We start from the raw sequence: 19,934 nt of genomic DNA, 5'->3' as shown, positions 1-19,934 counted from the left end.
ATTATAGCCACTTAATAAAGATAAACAGGTAAGTACTTGCTTCAGAGATATTTCAAATTTGTGCAAGTATGATAGCTTTCTTTATGAAATTTATGATTCAGTAATTCTTAAAAAGAGCCCATTTCTGAAAATAAAAAGACTTGTGAACATAAATGGCACCTGTGGTTCAATTATTTATACATTAGTGTTTAAAGCATTATTATTTTATTTACTACAACTGGTAAATCTGGAAGCCTGCACTCAAGCTATATCCCAAGTGGTGAACTGTACTCAGGCAGTGGCAGCTCGAGGTGGCACTTCTGAAGTTAGCAGTGACTCAGAGAAGCTGCACAGAATGGACCTTGTAATGCTAACTCCCGTGCGATATCTGCAGTTATCTTTCTGGATTTTAAACTTAGTGTGAAACTTTTTCTAGATTCTGACAAACTCACATCACTCTCAAATTCACACAGCTCCATTCTCACACTTCTAGCAAATTTATTCTGCTTATACGAATTGCTTTCATAAAACAGCCAGATATTTTGTCAAATGTGTTTGCCAATAAAAATGATGCAAAGTTCAGAAGAATAACCTTTGCCTTTATGTTCAATAACAACAACAAAACCATATAAATATGATTACCGAACATTCAATTACCTGCATGTTTATACAAAACAAAAGTAGAAATTATTTAATTGGGTTCTGTTTCATAATTTTTCCATGTCAAATAATTTTTAGAACACAACTAACTTTTCAAAATAAAACTTTAAAAAATGAAATTTTAAACTTCATCTTTTCCTTATGACCTTCTTTAATCTCTTCTAATTCTAAGAAGATAAAGGGCTTGAATTTTATACTACAGCAGTGGTTTTCAACGTTTGTTTTATCTTAGAATCTATTTAAATCCTTAACAATTATTGAAGACCCTGAAAAACTTTGGCTCATATAGATTATACTGTATCTGATATTTAGTACTTCAAAGATAAAATTGTGAGTTTTTGCTACTTCTTGATTTACTTACTTTAACAATAATAGAACCTTTACAAGTTATTATAAATATTTTATTTAAAAATTATCTTAAAAAACAAGTAGCTGTAAGAGTGGCCTGGTTTTATGTTTTTAAAACATTCTGTAGCTTCTGGCTTAGTAGAAAATGACTGCAATCTCATATCTTTTGTATTTCAACCTTTGCCAAACACAAATCATGTGGCATCTGAGATACTTAGCTATACTCCCGAGATAGTGGGAGTGAAAAGTTAACTGATGTATTAAGATTACTATGAAAATATTTTTGGTTTTGCAGCCTGCTGACAAGGGTTTCAGGGAACTTCAAGGGTCTCTGGAGCATAACTTAGTTTAAAGTTACCATGCCATCTTAGAAGGACCGTGTGTACAAACAGATTTGTTTCAATATTTGATCTTAATGCTTTTGTTAAGATTTGTAAGCAACGTATTTAAACCGAGTGCTTTATATGTTGATACAGTTTATATTCTCTTGAATGAAGCTTTATCAAAACATATTATGATTAGCTAAATCACACTATTAAGCCAGTGGCCTGCTCACTCATAGGATCTCATCATAATTCTGTCTCACATTGTAGATGTTTTACTGAGAATCACAGTGTATGTTTATAGGACAAAACCACAAAAATAAAACCGTGTTTTAAATTTGGGAATGTGATTCAGGAGTAAAATTTGTGCTAAGCACGTAGGATTCCTCACTTTCAATACCCAAGTACCAAAAACAACCAACAGCTGTTAGCCACCAACAAATGTTGTGTTACAATAGTGTGTCTTCTATGTCTATCTCTGATGAAGTCAACAAGTTGGAGGAATGTTATATTCACATCTAAATTCTGCTACAAACTACCTTAAGGAATTCATTTTATTTAAGACTCTGCTTTATAGATGAGGCTCTGAAATTCAAAATATGAAGGAAAACAAATGAATCATAATAAATTCAATGCCTCTTGAATTTAATACCTTTCTGTGTTTGGGTTCACCATAAGCAAACTTTGAAACAAAAATGCCTGCAAAAGTGAAATTCTTAGGATATATGTCCAGGAAAAACTTTCAGGGGCTGGGGAGTTGAATCTGAGAAGTAAATGGCCAAGCAAGCAGACGGTGTTGAGCAGAGTCCCACAAGGCACAGACACTGAATCCTTCAGGCAAGCTGTGGGGATGGGGTAGGGAAAGCACAGGGGTGTTCAGCAGGAGCAAGGAAGTGGCACACTGTCACTGTGACCCCACCAGTCATCGTATGTTGATTACCTTAGCCAGGCAGGTATAAATCTGAGACCTTTATCTCACCGTTCACAGGCAAAATCATGCCCGAAAATTGAAGACGGTCCACTTCAAGGTAGAGATGCAGATACTGATAATGGGCAAGCACCTGGCAATGCTAACATCTGCTCTGATAGGAGGCGGCTAGAAAGACTTAAATTGTTCTGTCCTTTTGGTGTATTTCTGTAATGCAACTAGTGCAACTGTTTGAGAAAAACTTCTGTTCCAGAGTAAATCTCACTCAAGAAAAAATGGTTCAAGAGAAAATGGTTCTGTTTTCACGCTACAACCTCCCAATCTTGGGACATGAATAGCAGACCTTTAGCTGAGGAACACATTTTTGAAAATTCACTTGATGTCTTTTTAAAAATCACTTGAACAACAAGAGTCTATTTTATTATTTTTTACACTAGAGAGACAATGTGATATTTACTTATGTGAGTCTTGTTTATTTCACTTATAGTTGCCTCCATTTACCTATGAAGGCCTCAAGATCATCCTTTTTTATTGCTGAGTAATATTCCATGTATAAAAGTACCACATCTTTTTCATCCACTCTGTAGTTGATGGGCATTTTGGTTGTCTCCAAGATTTAGCTATTAAAAATTGTGCTGCTATGAACATGGGTGCACATATATGACTGTGACATGACCTTTTCAAGTTTTCTGGGAAAATACCCAAGAGAAGAATAGGTGGATTGAATGGAACTTCCAATCCTATTTTTTTGAGGAATCTCCTGAGTGATTGCACAGTGGCTGCACCAGTCTACACTCCCACCAACAGTGGAGAAGTGCTCTTTTTTCCTTGTAAGGTACATGACCATTTTACAAAATTTCTGTTAGATCATTGAACAAAATAGTTTGCACTGTTAATGTTTGAGCATCAATCCATTTTTATACTTTGATTTTGTAACCTTAACAACCTTTTCTAAGATGACAATATGTAATGTATCGACTAGTGAAAAGACAGAATCCATTGTATGGATTCTATGCTATGTGCCAATATTTACCTCCCCTGAATTTTTAACATATGCCTAAGCTTTGATAGGGAACACAACCAAAAAAATATTTTTTTTATTTCATAGGTTAGTGAAGCATGTTGTGACCACCAAATATCCATTAGATAGATTTGTCCAAAAGCTTGCATCTGATGTCGTCTGTGTAACCTGATAAACTTCATTTTGTTCTCACAAATGCCAATACTCTTTCAATAATGAAAATTACTGAAATTAAGTGATTAGTTACTGAAACCTAAGAGACACATATATACTTGCATTTGGTTTTGTAATTGTTAAAATTTTCCTTTTATATTATATAGTGCCACAAGATTTACATTATTATGTTACTACTTTCAGTCTAAAAATAATGTGCTCTGAAATGCATGGTTTCCTCTCCTGAAGGTCCCCATTTCAAGCATTTCACCTTCTTCTACTCAAACAACAGTTAAAATAATCAAAAAAAAATTAAAAAATTAACAAAATGGCATTTTGCATTTAATACACTGTAATATAAATGACAAAAAATCAAAAAAGGATGAGAAACCATAAAAAGTTTTCCAGAGGCTGTTCAGTCATAAGTTATATAAGAGGAGTCTGTATGAAATTCAGTTAAAATAAGTTCTTCACTAATGTGTGAGCTTTCTGTGACTATTATAACAAAGTGTCAAAAAATTAAGAGTCACATAACAACACAAGTTTGTTATCTTATAGCATTGTAGGTCAAAAGTCTGACACAGATCCAATGGACCCAAATCAAGATGTCAGCGGACCAAGTTTATTTCTGGAGGCTCTAGGGGAGAATCCCATTCTCTGTTTCAGCTTTCAAAGTCTTCCCACACTCCTCCAATGTCAAGGCCAACACTGGTAAGATAAGTCATTTTCAGACTGTTTCTTTTTTCTTCTCTTTCTTTTTCACTTTGAAGAAGTCTGTGATTTCACAGATCTATCCAGGTAATATGTAATATGTAATATGTAATATGTAATATGTGATCATTTCCTATTTTAAGTCAGTGTATTAACAACTAGTTGCAATCTTAACTCCTCTTTTCCATGTAATTTAACATATTTGTGATTCTGGAGGTTGGAACAAGAGATGTTTGGAGGTCACTATTCTGTCTACCAGTATTACGGATTTAGTAATTTATTTAAAGGATAATTACTAATAATATTTTGCGATATGCATTTATTTAGATGCCTGAAACAAAGAACAGAGTGCAGCAATTGTACTGAAATGTTTTGAAGATTAATTGTTTATAGAAAAGGCAAGAAATACACATCAAGGTCATTAGGGAAGTTCACATTCTAATGAGACGCATGCATCTTTGAAATACATGAACTCTACAAAAAAGAATACTAGTCTGCCAATTCTTTAAGAAAGATTTCTCTTTCTGTGGTGAAAAATAGTGAAAATAACAGTAAAATAATTGATTCATTATTCAAGGACTTAAAAATAGAATAAATCAGAGGAGGCAGATAACGAGATAAACAAATGATGCATGGTTCAGAGCCTGCTTAATAAGGGTGGTTTTTAACTTATATTTCTCTTAAAGCGTTTTTTGAACTTTTATAGACACTTCATTCTAAAGATTTAGTCCATAAGTAATGAACTGTGTGTGCAGCAGACTACAGAATCTTACTAGGAAAGAGTAGCAAACATTTAATTCAGAACACCATCCATTTATTCAGAAATTGCTTGAAATTTATTTTAAATAAACCTATTAAAAGAAATGGTAGATTTAGAAATGTACTAAGCACTTAATTATTCGGTTTGCACTGCCTAGCTGTGTCTTAATTGGTCATAAGCCACTCTGCCCTCTTTGCCTGCTAATAAGTCTCACTAAGACAGACACTAAATGGTTTAACTATTCATTAGTGATACTGACAGAAGGCAACATGGCCTCAGAAATAACATTAAGGAATTTTTATTTATTTTGTTGTTTTTACTGTGAAGTCTTCAATTCACAAGCTTTTCAGGCCTAATGGGAGTTACTATTTTGGGAATAACTGATGAAGACTAGTCACGTTTTGAGGGATATATAGAAAACCTTCTCCATCTCCTTCTTTGACCCATGAAATTATGCTACTTTAAATAGCATAGTTTAAGACTCCAGTTAAATTCTATTACTATTCATCGAGACTTCATACAAAGCTACAGAAGACACTGTCAGAAAAGCATTAGTAATATTCAACTGATAAAACTTACATATGTATTTTAACATGATAATTGGAATAAGGAACACTGTGGTAATTCCTCCAGGGATGGAGAAGCAACAGTAGTCTAACAAAAGAAACAAAAACATAAGCCAACAAGTTATCTTTTCCTTATATTCTTAAGAGACTTTTCTATGTGAAGAGAGAAAGAAAAGAAAGTGAAAGTGTAGCATAAAAATATCTTAACTATAATCCAAAGTATATTAGTAAAATCTTCCAACGTTAATAATCAGAAGTTCCAGTGATTCATCTAAGGGTCATTTCCATGTTTTTACAGGCATTCATACATTTCCATTTCTATAAGACCAAATCCTCAAAATCACTTCTCTATGGTAGTAAGTCCCTACACCCGAACCTCTCTGTACATGGTTGACACTATGACTGCTCCATGTCCCTTGAATTTTCATCAGTCATCCACACATTTACATTTATCCAAGACCGAAACCTCAAAAATTACCTTCCATATGATGGTATTTCCTTGTGCCTGAAATTCTCTGCACTTTACTCACTTTGTGGCTGCTCTAAGTCCTTCCGGTTTTCATCAGCAATCCTCATTGTCATCTCAGTTATGTAATGACAGTTATGGTTCTCTTGGGACTTTGTTAATTCACTTTTCATATCACTCTTGCTAACCTTCAACTCTGGCGCACTACTTATGAGCTCGTACAAATATTCATCTCCAGCCTACTTTGTAATTTATAATCCCTGCTGTTAAGAAAAAAGTGAATCATGAAAAACTTGTTTGCTCCATGAAATTCTCTTCACTCTTCTTGCTGGGTCATTTTCTTTTATAGCTAAAAGTTCTAAATCAAAAAGGAATTGCCAAATAAAATGAAGCCCAAAGTTAACTTGATTTTCCCAAAAGCAAAGCTTCAGAAAAGGGGTATATTTGGAGTTCATATGAGTGATCATATGATGGAAAAGAGAAAGAGTGACAGGGAAGAAAGAGAAGCTAAAGAATGGTATCACAACAAACCGGGACCAGTGTGGGTAGCTACTCAAGAACTTCACAGAATATGACTCACACTTTTCCTCAAAAGGACCACAGGCTCAACCTTACCCACTGATATGCCTGAGAAGAGATCCTACTGGATTACAGGGTATTTTAGTTACTTTTTTTCATTGCTAAGACAAAATACTGAACACCCAAAGTTAAAGGAGAGAAGGTTTATTTCACCTCACTGTTAGTAGAGGTTTCAGTCCATAGGTGCTGACTCCAAGTCAGGCTGGAATGAAAAAGGGCCATCACGGAAGAGAAACAGTCCATAGCAGCATAGACAAGATAATAAGCAGGTCTCCTTTTCCTTTAACTTCATCCAGGCTACAAGCCTTTTGGATAACGTCACCCACAATCAGGGCAGTCTTTCCCTAAACGAATCAGTGGACTAATCTAGTACCACAAATCCTTAATCCCAGTACCACAACCTAGATCCAACCACCTACAAAAGGTCCCACATGAGTGCATAAAGCTTTTGGGGGATATCTAGACACAAGCCGTAACACAAAGAGAATGCCCATCTCACCTTCAGTTGGAATCACAGATGGATGAGGGTGCAGCATTAGTCACAAATCTCCTTAAATAATATCAGTCTCCTGAAGATGAATCCCTCTCCCTTCTCTATCTAGCTCCTCAGTATTCATTTGACAAATCTGATCATTTTTGTCTTCTTTCTCCTATGTTTAATGTTACTAAAATATAACAGGTTTACCTTCACAAAACCAAATGTAGCTCCATAGGCAGGTTGAGGAATGTCTGACCAAATCAATTCCCATAGAATTCACAGAGTTTCTAAGATGCTATTGACCATAAAGTTGACTCACTGCTCTACAAAATTCACCAATAATACCCTAAAGGTATTCTTTTCTATCTGAAATGAATATATGTTTGATGGATAGTACTAATCTAGAAGACATCACTAATATTAAAGATGAGAGCTTTCACAAAAAGCAGCTCATAAGTATTACAAAAAAGTTCTTATTAAGGAGAAATCCTAACATACCCAATTAGAGGTTAGAATATTTGCAAAGTGTATCACAAAACTGAGGATGTGTTTCATAAAGAAGAAACACTTAAAACGAGGCAATGTTCTAACTGACTAGAACAATGAAGACTTTTCCCCAAAAAAATTGTACACCATAGTACTTTTTTATGGTACCCGTTTTTCAGCAAGAGTTGTTATCTGTGAAATTCACAGATTGGTACTACTGAGGAAATACAAATTACATGATATTTCAACTCTCACAAAGTTATGCTTATTTTTCCATTATTCAGATTTTTAAAGAATTTCTTTTATAAAATTGTGTTTAAAAATATTGATAGTTTAATCTGGGAGGGCAGTTAAATTTAAATAATTTTCTTTCTAAAAAATGACTATATTAAATTTTTCACTTGCATGCTCTTATGAAGTAGTCATATGTTTCATATATATATATGAAAATTATATATATATAAAAAACTTTATTTCTATTGACACAAAACAGTAAAATTACTATGTCTAACAATCAAGAGGGCATACATGTTTTGTTTTGTTTTCTTTATTAGAAAAACATGATTTCTCTGGTATCTATTTATCCAAACTTTTTTGGTAAGAAGATGTCAATATTTAAGAAGTCTTAGAACGTGTTATCCTTTCTCTCAACCATCTCTCTACCCTACTTCACAGAGTTCAATTAGAATTGAATTAGAAACAAGTTATCTTAAAAATAAAGTAATCTTATCAGATGTTTATTTGATTTTTTCCTGAAAAGATAGTTTCATTTATATGAACATGTGCAGACAAAAATCCGGTCTGAGAGCAAAATATAATTTATTTTTCTCTAAACCAGCCTGTGTGTTCCATTCATTAATACAAGACCTTACATGTGGAAGCCTTTTCTGCATGGTGTATCACTCTGCTCTGGGGACTCTTTGAAAGTAAGCTTTTCAAGTTCATCCCCTACAGACATCCCTGAAGTGTCTGGGAACTTAGCCTTTGCTTTCACCAGACATTCGAAAATGGAAGGCTTTGGAGCTGTACAACATAGCTGTGCAACTCATTACGGGACAAAAGGATGTCTGGGGTTAGGCAGGCAAGCAACTAATGATCCTTCATTTTGTCGAGAAAGCATCCAGATCGATATGTAGGACATGCAACATTTATGGAACACTATGTTTTCTTTTACTCTAGGGAGGGAGAATACACTGGAAGATTCTATCTATCTATCTATCTATCTATCTATCTATCTATCTATCTGTAAATGATGTCAGCACTCCAATGATTGGCACTGTTTAACAAGTGTCTCTGGCCTTCCCTTCCTGTCTGCTGCTAGCAACACTGCCCTTGGTCTTTGCTAACTTCCTGTACCACTTTCAGAAGTCCTCAATAACGCAGTCTTTTTGCATATGCTGTATACTAATCTCCTTTGGTCCAGGTAATTACAATCTGGAGATAACATTATATTTAAAATAAGCAGAATAAGTTAGGAGGAGTATCCATTAGGCCAGCTTGATAAATGATACTCATCAAAAATAGAACTTTTCAAATAAATGTGAACAGCTCAGGGAGAGATGAAGCATGACCCAAAAGCCAGTATCTTTTGAGCCCGTTATTGATGTGAATCATGTTCAATAAATATATTGTTTCTATAATGATTCAAATTAAAACAGTGATGACAACGTAAGTGTGGTCAATGTTATCTCTCCCTGAAAATAGTCTTCAAATTATGAAGTTTTTGAAATTTGAAATTCAGAGTCACATCAAAGTTTTGGGTTGAAATAGATACTTTGGAAATTAGATGTTCGTGTCAGGAAAACAAATAGCTTTGTATGTCCTATAATAGTTATCATTACTGTCAGGAAAGACAAAATGACACCGTGCTTGCTCAATGGCACCTGAACACTTCTGCAAGTCCTGCCAAGTTGTATTTATAGTGGTCATACGAACATGGCACAAGTTGATCTGTACTTATTTAAAGTAAGTCTCAAAGCAAAGTTCTACTATGAACAGAAATCTATGACCCAGACACCCATGTCATTCTCAATCTCATCTCTTATGAAAAGAACATTAGTGATTTAACATTCAATCTTTTCTATACTTTTCTTAGTACCTGAGGATATCAGGTCACTATGGGAACACTTTCATAGTTTTAAAACGCTGCATTAAAACCATCAATATGAAGTTCTGCAAAATCACAAATTTCTGAATTTAATCATTGTAGATCTTGATAATGAGAAAAGTTGAGATTCTTCAATTTATTTTCAATTTTGTTGTTGTTTCGGGTGTATCACATGAATTAAGATTGATTTTCATTAGTAAGTCCACAAACAAGGTCCAACTCTCGAAAGTAGTATATTCAAAGAGGTTATCAAAACGTTCATTTTTAAAATAAATTGAAGGATTGTTTCCAATTGCTGCTGGGGTTCCCAGTGATGTTCTACTCTCTGTTTTAAAAAATTGGATTAAGATATAAATTCTGAAAATAAGATTTCAACAGTACACAACAAATGAGCTATGAAGATCATTTAAGGCAGTCAGCATGCACCCAAAATCAATTGTACCTACGATGACTTTGTAATTATACCCATGAGGGCGATTTTCTATTTTATTTGCTGAACTGTCATACTTTGCATTATGTCCCCTGTTATCCCACTTCAAGTTTAGGTGTGAAAGATTAAGTACTTTCAATTAGCATATGAAGTTTTTATTAAAGTCTACTTGATTTCCAAAGGAATACATAAAAGAGCAAAGTAGTGAAATGATTATCATTATTATATATTTAATTCTATCATAAAGTGCAAACCTCAGAAGAATACAGAGTTAGAGCTTTACATTTATAGGTAAATATTATTATTTTTTCTTAGTCCCATGAGACACAAGTAAGTGGGAAGCACAAAACCAAGTTCCTGCTATTCACAATGTTTCCATTGGGTGTAGCTATGATATTAGATAGGTTAATTTCAGAGCCAGTGTATTCACGAAGAATACCCAGGCCTTTGGGGATTCATAGTGACTTCCCTTGTCTTTACCATTAAGTAGTATTAGGAAGCTGTGTGTTCTATGGGAAAAATCAAATAAAATATTTACAAATCAGCTAGATCCCTGAGGATTTCTATATCATCGTTCCTCAAAAGGAAGAAACCTAAAATGTTAAAATCTGTGGAAATTTAATCAACAATGATTTTGACATAGTTTTCTTGTTAAAATCTTTTAAATAAATAAATCATTCACACCTAGCTCGAATACCTTTTACATAGGTGACCCCTGTTAGATAAATTGGTAAAAATAACATGAATATCTACGATAATGCAACTCCATTATTCTTTGACAGGTCTGAGCAGAGTGTCTTAAAATGCTGTTTATGCAAAAAGGAAAAAAAAAATATTTCTCCTAGAATGCAAGGGCAGCTTACATGCTGAGATGAAAACTGCTAACTCTTTTCTTAACAACACCATATGTCTCCAATTGGATCATAATGCAGTCAGTTCTCAAGGGAATGTTACACATAGAAGCTAACCAAATCAAAGCACAGACCTCACTTATGCCCACTAGCTGATTATCTAGTAGTCAGCCAATTTGGATTTTGTCATGTCATCTACAGGTCAGTCCAAGGGGTACTGCTGCTCTCCTGACATCCTCCCAAAACCAATCACGTCAGAAAATATCTTTGACTCCCACACACAAGTATTTCTTTTCATTTACATTTTTCTATAGAATGTCAGTATATTTTAGAGAACTGAAATACTCAACACCAAATACTCTAATAGATCTTAAATGGATGTGTTGTAGCCCAAACACTACTGAAATCCATCTTTAAGAAAATACAAAAAGAAAAATATTGTAAGACTGAAGAAATCATTTTTTCTCTGAGGATCATCATAATCAAAAGACAAACAATCCAATATTTCTTAGTCAGGTAGTTCTTTAATCATTGTAACCTTTTATCACTTTAAAACTCCATTCAATCATTAATTTTTGTACGCACTATTGAATTAATTTTAAAATTTACTTAACATCAAGTATCTCCCGAGCATCTTATGTCAGATTAATACCAAGTTGAGTCATTTAAAACACTGATAGGCATTTTATATTCAATTCTTTTATGTTGAAGATAATTCTTACTAACATAAAGTTGTATCTTTTTATAATACATATATAAAACTGTAAGAATTTTGCTGTGTGGAATTGTGAAATGCCATGGATATTCTAGAGTGGGATTTAAACTAGCTCAAATGACTATAAATATTTTAAAATTCTTTAATCTGTTAGTAACTGATATTACCATAAAATATAAAATTATGCATTCAAATTTCATAACAATGTCAAATTGCCATAAGAGTTACTCCATGTTTACATTTAGATGAAATTTTCTTACCACTGACTGGTAAGATGTTTGGGGTCTGCAGTCACTCTGGACTCTACTATGAATAACTATGAATATCACTGCTATTTTGTAAATTACAAATCAACCTTTTGATTTTTTTCATTTTTGTGTATTATATATGTGTGCAGTACATAATGCTCACATTCCACGTAGGAAGTTGGAACACATATATGGCACATCCCAATTCTGTTTTTTCATCCCCTGCCTCTTTCCTCCTATTATCCACCCTCCATCTCTTGATCCCCTTTTACCTTCAGAATGATCTCAAACTTTCAACATTAATGCTAAGAGTCATAAGCGTTTGACATAACAAGTGCATTCTTTATGCTTTGTTATGATTTCATGATTTCCTTCTAATACATGTTAGGGAATTAGCATCCTGTATTCAAAGAAGGGACAAATGGGAATCACCAAGAAACTTCTCAGAAAGGAAAGTTGCTACACAGTATTGAAAAATACACACTTATGAAAGCAGATATAGACTTGTTTCACTCTGCATTCATTGTATAATTGCAATAAGCAATGGTACTATTCAGTGATTTCTTCATGATAGCTCTTACCTGGGATGCCTGGTGGTGTTTTCAGATATTTTCCATTAAAATGTTGAATTACTACTTCACATTTTTCAGTAGATTCCATTCTAGGAAAAGAAGGTAAATAGTAAATCAAACACTTTTTAATATTTTATATGCTTTTATATATTTTGTTATATTTTTGTCATGTTCTGACTATTAGAAAAAGAGAAAAGGGAGGAATGAAAGGGAGAGAGAGAGTGAGAGAGAGAGAGAGAGAGAGAGAGAGAGAGAGAGAACAAAAAAGTAACAGAAAAGTTTGATTTGGTAATGACCCAAATTTTTGGCATTACCAGACTGAGCTGTCTGATAACAAAACATCTGAAATTCATCACTGTTGAAAGTGTAGCCCCTGTATCAAAATTGCCTATGCTGATATTTTTGTGCTGAGTCCTCAGTCAGAAGTAACCCTGAGATATTGTTTTCTCTGAGTCATACAAAGACATCAGGCACTAGAAGCACTCAATAAATGTTGATCGGATGACTAAATTAGTACACCTGAAAGGTAGGTTAATATTGATGAGGGCACTGAGGATTTTCCATAAGGGGTGGAGTGAGGTTTGAAGCTCTAATGCCTATCCAATATTAAAGCCTGTACTATAATTAGTATGCTACACTGGCAGGGACTCTATAAAATAAGTCACAGAAATGTGTTTCACTTGAACAACTTGCAGCCCAAAGTGGAGATTAGCATAGCAGTGTAGTTACCAGCATCAGGAGGTTTTTATTGAGAACCTGGGGTATGGAAGATACCCCACATGAGCTATTTGAAGTCCAACACATAGAACAAAGATATAAATGCACAAAACTGAGGTCCTATACTTTTTGAAGCTTGGACAATCCTTCACTTTCTATTTTGTACTGGATATCTATAGTCCCTAAACTGCAATTTTTTGTGTAAAACTTAGGCTTCTGATATACAATCCAAGCGATGAACATTTTGAGTACTGCCTTGATAATTTTGGTACAGTGGATATAATACTCAAATACAATAGCATTTGCACCAATATTTAAATAATGAATTACATATGCTTTTATTATTTTACAAAATTAGATGTAGAAGATTGAAATGAAAGAGTTGAGTTTAATGAAAGAAAATGAAATCCTACAAAGAGTACACTAGGTATGAAAATAAGGAACAGCACACATACTCAGAAAAGAATGTAAATGAAATGTGTGAAATTTGACCCAAAGGCAAATTATAACTTTACATTTTTCTGTTATGTCACTAATATGAACTTTCTTGGAATGGAGCCCATCACTTCGAGTTGTAAATTTTTTTGTATCGAAATTTTACATGTTTTGGGACCATACTACATATAGAAGAAACAAGATAAGAAGCATATGTTAACAAATGCCAATATGTTATACAAATATTTTATAGCTACAGAAAGTCAGTAAGAGGAAGCAGAAAAGCCAGAAAAGCATGAGAAGGCTCCAAAAGCAGAAAAGACCTTTGGAGAAATTGGTAGGGCAAGGGGCTGAGCTAGGCTGCTGGGAAAACCTGGGTCATCTGTATGATGTAGCAGTGAGCAGATCACAGATAAAGTGGGGAGTCCACCAGGGAAACAGGTAGAGGACTCAGGCAAGGTATCTGTATCGCTATGCTAATAAATTTAGAGATATCTAAAGGGGTCCACTGGGAGCTGTAATTATTTTGTGAAAATTTTGCACAAGTTTATTTTTAGATGCACCATTCTAGGAAGCATGGTATGAAATTTTTCTGTATACTTATGCATGGCAAATCTCTGCTTCTAACCAGGAAAAACTAATGGCAATATGACCCTTGTCTTCACATGGAGCACTTTCCATAGAACAATTCTGTACTTGGTTGACATCTCTGTTGTCACTGTCTTAAAATTGTTAATAATTTTATAACAAAAGATCCTAATTTGTTGTCCTTCACTGGAATCCATAATTTATGATCCTTATATCTGAAAGGTTTTTGCTCCAGACAGGACACTGTAGCCGGTGAAGCCTTGGAGGTGGAGCCAAGGGACTCTATCTTGAAGTCATCTTCCCCGCCCTTAGCAATTTACCTGTGGCACAAAATGAATACCAATGGGCTCCCTGTGCATCACTAATGCCCCTTAGGCACCACCCCAAACCTAAGCTACATGTATGCCCCTATACCACGTGTCTGGCTGCAAGAATGCCAGACCCCAGAGTGTCAGGGGATCTCTCACCACATTCTTAAAATAAAGGTCACTTTTATTTTATATTTCTTATCTCTTCAGCCATGCCAAAATCCTATCAAATGATTCCCTTTTGTGCCGAAAAATTCTATCAATATCTGGCTATGAAAATATTGTAGAAGAAACTAATTTGATATCAGTTGCCCTGTACTTTATCAGATGTCACCAAAGATTCATGTATTACTTAGGGAAAATCTTAAGAGTGAGTAATTTTTTGATGTGTAAATAAAATATTTTTAAGCTTCAAGTGAAATTTTAACAAAGTAAAAATTTTGTTGATTACTTAATAGCAACCCCTTCCATCAGAAGACACTCAAGTAAGAAAAAAGTCAAGATGAATCTTCTTTCATCCCTAGTACATAAGAGCAGATATGTGCAATTTCAACAACTCTTATAGGTTTTTGTCCAGTGGAATCTGTTACCATAGCTTTCCAATTTGTTTAAGTAGTTTTTGAAAGTAAGAAACTTATATTTCTAGGAACAAAAGAATTCTTACTGCTCTATCTCCCAACAAGATCTACCATCTATTGTCTCTTAGGGAAAATAACCTTTCTCCCTAGCAGATACATGAATGGGAGTGGAACTATAAGCCCTTAATTACTACAGATGTTACTTTATGGAATTTTTATTCCAGGAGAGCTACAGAATAAAAAGCGTATGCCCCGGAGCCCCCTCCTTGTTCAATCTCTCTCTGGGTACCCGTCTAGCTAAAAGGCAGTTAAGACTCGCTTTAGAGTCTTGCATGCATGCCTGCAAAAGACCTACAAATCAAATCCTTTCTCTCTGTCTTAAAATGACAGGGAATTCTATATAAAGACCCAAACTAGACAGGGGTGTGTGTTGGTTGACTATACATGTGTTTTAGGAAATACACAGAAAACGGAAAAAGAAAATCAGATGGAAAATTCACTCTGCCCACCTACAATATTTTTATTCTGGCTTGAAAGCTTCAAGTCTTCCCTTATGGATTCTAAATATGACCATCTTTTCTTAACACTGCTTTACAGCCCTGTGAGACTGGATGGGGGCTGTTTCTATGAACACAAAGACAGCAGTGTAGATTGTTCACTTTGGGTTCATTCAAATTTAACTCAGTGAATGTCTGCTGTGAGCCTTTAGAGACTCTCTTCTCTCAAAGAATAAATGCAATAAAAGTCTGTTTTCTGTAGCTGCCGGCTACAGTGTCAAATCATGTTATCCTGCACCACCCAGCAGTGACAATTTCATTTTAAAACATGGGGCACATTTTAACAAGCCAAAACAGTCCCAGAAACGATGGCAATCTGGGAGCTGCCAGGGGAAGGGCTCGGCACTTCAGCATTTCATTTGGAAACAACAGAAGTGAGACCTAGAAAACTGGAGAGGGGGGAGGATGTATCTGAATAGCCATGTTTGGAAGAATGGGCCCATTTTTTTCTCAAGTTTCACAATTAACCGCTCTGAAATGCCAGCCTGAGCGATGTGAAATCTGGCGCACGCTTCAGCTGAAACCGACACTAGCATTATCAAGTGAAGCTGAAAAGACAGCACAGCAGACGCAGCTGCCTTTCCATGTCGCTTTCAGACCGGCCACTGAATCATTACAACTGCATCTATTCTTTCTAGGCGGTAACTGAGTCCCCTTGTGTCTCTCCGGACAGCTGAGTTCCAAGCAAACCATTCACCTGACAATACATTAATTGGGCTCTTACAAGACTCCACTCATTGTGGAAAGCTTCAGGGTTTTCTGTTAGGTCTGATGTTTAAATACAAACACACATTAAAGGTCTTGTCTGACCTTTTCTTCTTGTCTCAGTGCCTAGGAATGACTGGTTTCAGTCATTTAAAACACACTGTAGAATTACACAGCCTTAAAAAGAAAAGGGGCCACTTAGAAGAGCAGGTTTCACAGCCAATACAACACAATTCTCACAGACAAATTGTATCAGATGAGAGCTTGATCCAGTATTCGTAGAATGTGCTGGGTCAAACTTAACATGCAGAGATACAAAACTATTTTGCAAAAATCATTTGCAGTGTATTTTACCTCAATAGAAAATCTATGTTTATGTTCTAAAAGCTATAAGCATTATTAACCATGTATTTAAACCAAATCCTTCTTGTCATTTATTGTGGTTAATTAGAGGCTTCCACTATTGTGAAATGTCTGTGGTTTTGCAATCATGGCCTCTGTACAAATTACTGGCAATGGAAAACATCCAGGGTTGTCAGCCAAACATTCTCATTTCCGGTCAGATTTGCGCAAACAGTCAACATTAAAATTTTTCAAGTATGAAAATGGGTGCCCTTTCAGACATTGCAAAAACAAATTATGTCATTTATTTCTTCGTTCATTGTAATGGAGGGAATAATAGTGTGTCCTAGGTATAAAGTTGAATGAATGAGCTGAATTTTCTTAGTTTTTTGTAATTTGCTTTCTTCTTCTCAAGAACTTGACCTTCTTAGGATGCGAGTGTCATGTGTGCCAGTCAGTAAAGCAAAATGACCTCCCTGTCATTGCCTTAAGCAGACACCAGGGATTTGGGAAGTACCTCACTTTGTACTATGACACACTATCCTTGAGAAATGGAACTGTCAATAAGAATTGATTAATGGACTTCTGGGAGAACATGGCGGACAAATAACAGCAGCCACGGAGGCTCTCTGACATTACCAGCTTAGAATCCAGGAGTGGTGCCATGTGAGGAGTACTAAGCAAAGGGAGATGTACCCTGCCGACCCAGGAACAAACTAAGCTGAGAGAAACCAACTGGAAATGCAAACCTGATGCTATAAAAGGAACAGATAAAATCTCAGTGCGGAAGCTGGAGCCTGCCCACTGGAAGCCGCGATTTGAATTTCCTGCTGCTGCTGCTGTTGCTGCGTCCAAATCTGCATGGCAGGGAGAGAGACGCGCGAAAGCTCTGAGAGCAGGAATCGGCGAACCAAACAGCATTGAGAGCGGGACTGGCAGGGAGTTCTGCATTGACCTGCGGTGAGTGAGAGAAACGGGAACCCTTTCATAGACTAGGAGGCTTCAACAGAGGACATTCTGGGACCAAGCAGACGAGCTGGAACAGGACGCTGCAGTGACTTTAGTTGCATATTCCCCTTTCAAGCGGGATTGGTGGGGAGAGCTTGGCCCGGTGATGTCACAGACTAAGATCCAGTAGGCTAGCCCAAACCAGGTCCCTGCACCTGGCGGTGTGCCCTAGCAGTGAAGCCTTCACTAGGTTGATCTGGAGGGACGGGCCCAGCAGAGGCTGCCCAGGTCGTGTCTCCCTAGTACACTGCAGTAGGTGGGAACACCTAACCAGCAGATTCAAACAAACTGTAACAGATAAGAGAAAAAAAAAAAAAAAAAAAAAAAAAAACTGGGCCTCCTACATACACTTGTATGGAAGGAACAAAAAGTATGGAAAGAGGGAGCAACAAGAAAGGGTCCTCAGTCCCCAATCCTGAAAACACTGATCCAGGAAAGGTAAATGCAAAAGAGAATGAAGACAGAAAACATGCAATATCAGACACGGCACCAATACACATAAAGCGATATCTCCGGAGCCACATAGACGAGTTCAAAAATGAAGTATTTAATGAAATAAAGCAAGAAATAAGTAGAATAGTTAGAGAAATGCTAAGCACCACCCAGGAAAAAAACAGATGGTGGAATGGAAGAACAGATTAAAAAGGGGAGAATTGTTTGATGGAGAAAACAGAGAAAACATAAAATACATGAAGCAGGTTCAAAGAGATTACCAGGAAACTAAAAACTCTTGTGAAAGCTGGCATAACAGCTTGAAAGAAACTAAGGATAGATTATCTGAACTGGAGGACAGATTTGTAAGGTGGGAGCATGAAATGAAAAACTTAAAAATAACAAGAAAATAAACAGCAATAATACAAAGGCTAGAAGATGATAAGAGGATCTATAACTTAAGACTTAAGAACACAAAAGAAGAAGTAGGGACAGAAGCAAATGAACTACAAAAGCTATTCACAGAAATAATCCAAGAGAATTTCCCTAATTTAGCAAAAGGTAAAGATACTCAGATGTATGAGGCATACAGGACCCCAGCCACCTAAACCCAAACAGAGCTACACCCAGGCATATAATAATCAAAATTCCAGAAATCCGGTATAAGAACAGAATATTAAAAGCTGTCAGAGACAAGAAACAGATCATTTAAAAAGGAACACCCATCAGAATTACAGCAGACTTCTCGGCACAAACCATCAAATCACCAAGAGCATGGGGGGGGGGGTAATTCAAGCTTTGAAAGATAATAACCTCCAGCCAAGATGGATATATCCTGCACAGCTGTCCCTAGAAATTGATGGAAAAACAAGGTGATTCCAGGATAAAGAGGAACTAGGGGAACTTGCAATCACCAATTCAACTCTACAGAGATTACTGCAGGATATTCTAAAACTGAAAAATACCAAGATTCCAGAAACAGTGGCAGAGAGGCCACAATAAATAGAGCAGAAAGCGAAATGAAGAAGACAAACTGACAACTAATGACAGAAAAAGAGCTCAACAGAAATGAGGCAGAGAAGGTTGGATGGTAGGAACAGCCATTTTGGAGAAAAAAAAGACATCATAATAGGTAGTGCTGATTTAATATCATCTTGTTTTAAAGTCCCATCAAGCTATTGTTCTTCTGTCTCCATCAGTTTTATCTTATTGGACTTTATTATATGATAATATAAACAAAAACTTTTATAGACAAGGAGATTATACTGAAGCCATTGTTCCTTTTCTGTTAGTTGATTATAAATGCCCTGTAACACTGTCATTCTCTTGAACTGTTTTACATTGTCTTGATATGTTTGATGCTACAGTATACAAAGTTATACCCAAAGATTTTAAGGAAAGAGACACTATCGTAACTACTTTTATGTCAAGATTATCTTGTGGTGAAACACTATTTTGCTTAAATGGCTATTTTTGACCTGCGCTGTTTTGTTGTTATGCCCCCTTTTTTAATCTCAATCTCCTTTTTATTATCTACTTTTTCATTTTTATCCTTTTAATTACGGGAAAAATAAATAAAAAATAGCAGGATATATTATAGTAACCCACATTGATTTCCTATTAACTTGATTTGAAACCCTGTATTGCTCTCACCATCTTGTTTTGACTGACTTTCCTCTATTCTGTTTTGCTTGATAGTACCAAGTTCGAAAGTATAGGCAACAACTATGAAGACAATAAGATTCATTATGATGCCCATTCTGGTTGACTATTATGTTCTTTTGAAGTCCTCTAATGTCTCCAATGTTTTGGTTTATTGGTCTTGTTCTTTACTGTTTTGTTTAATTTTATTATAACTGATGATATAGGCAATTCTATTTAAG

The 19,934-nt window shown here is 35.5% G+C and overlaps 1 protein-coding gene across 11 annotated transcripts in view; it reads right to left on the bottom strand.

Moving 5' to 3' along the window:
* Rbms3 (RNA binding motif single stranded interacting protein 3) overlaps window positions 1-19,934 on the bottom strand; it is a 753,628-nt gene that overhangs the window by 215,108 nt on the left and 518,586 nt on the right. For all 11 annotated transcript variants that reach the window (XM_063257078.1, XM_063257079.1, XM_063257075.1 and 8 more), the window contains exon 6: window positions 12,391-12,470. In XM_063257078.1, coding sequence (XP_063113148.1) covers window positions 12,391-12,470 — 80 coding nt within the window. The remainder of the gene's footprint in view (window positions 1-12,390; window positions 12,471-19,934) is intronic.

This window comes from Cavia porcellus, unplaced genomic scaffold (assembly GCF_034190915.1).
Source record: "Cavia porcellus strain 051 isolate PalLab524CR breed Dunkin Hartley unplaced genomic scaffold, mCavPor4.1 scaffold_10, whole genome shotgun sequence".
In the NCBI taxonomy this organism is placed as follows: Eukaryota; Metazoa; Chordata; class Mammalia; order Rodentia; family Caviidae; genus Cavia; species Cavia porcellus.
This window is presented reverse-complemented; position numbering and strand designations above follow the sequence as displayed.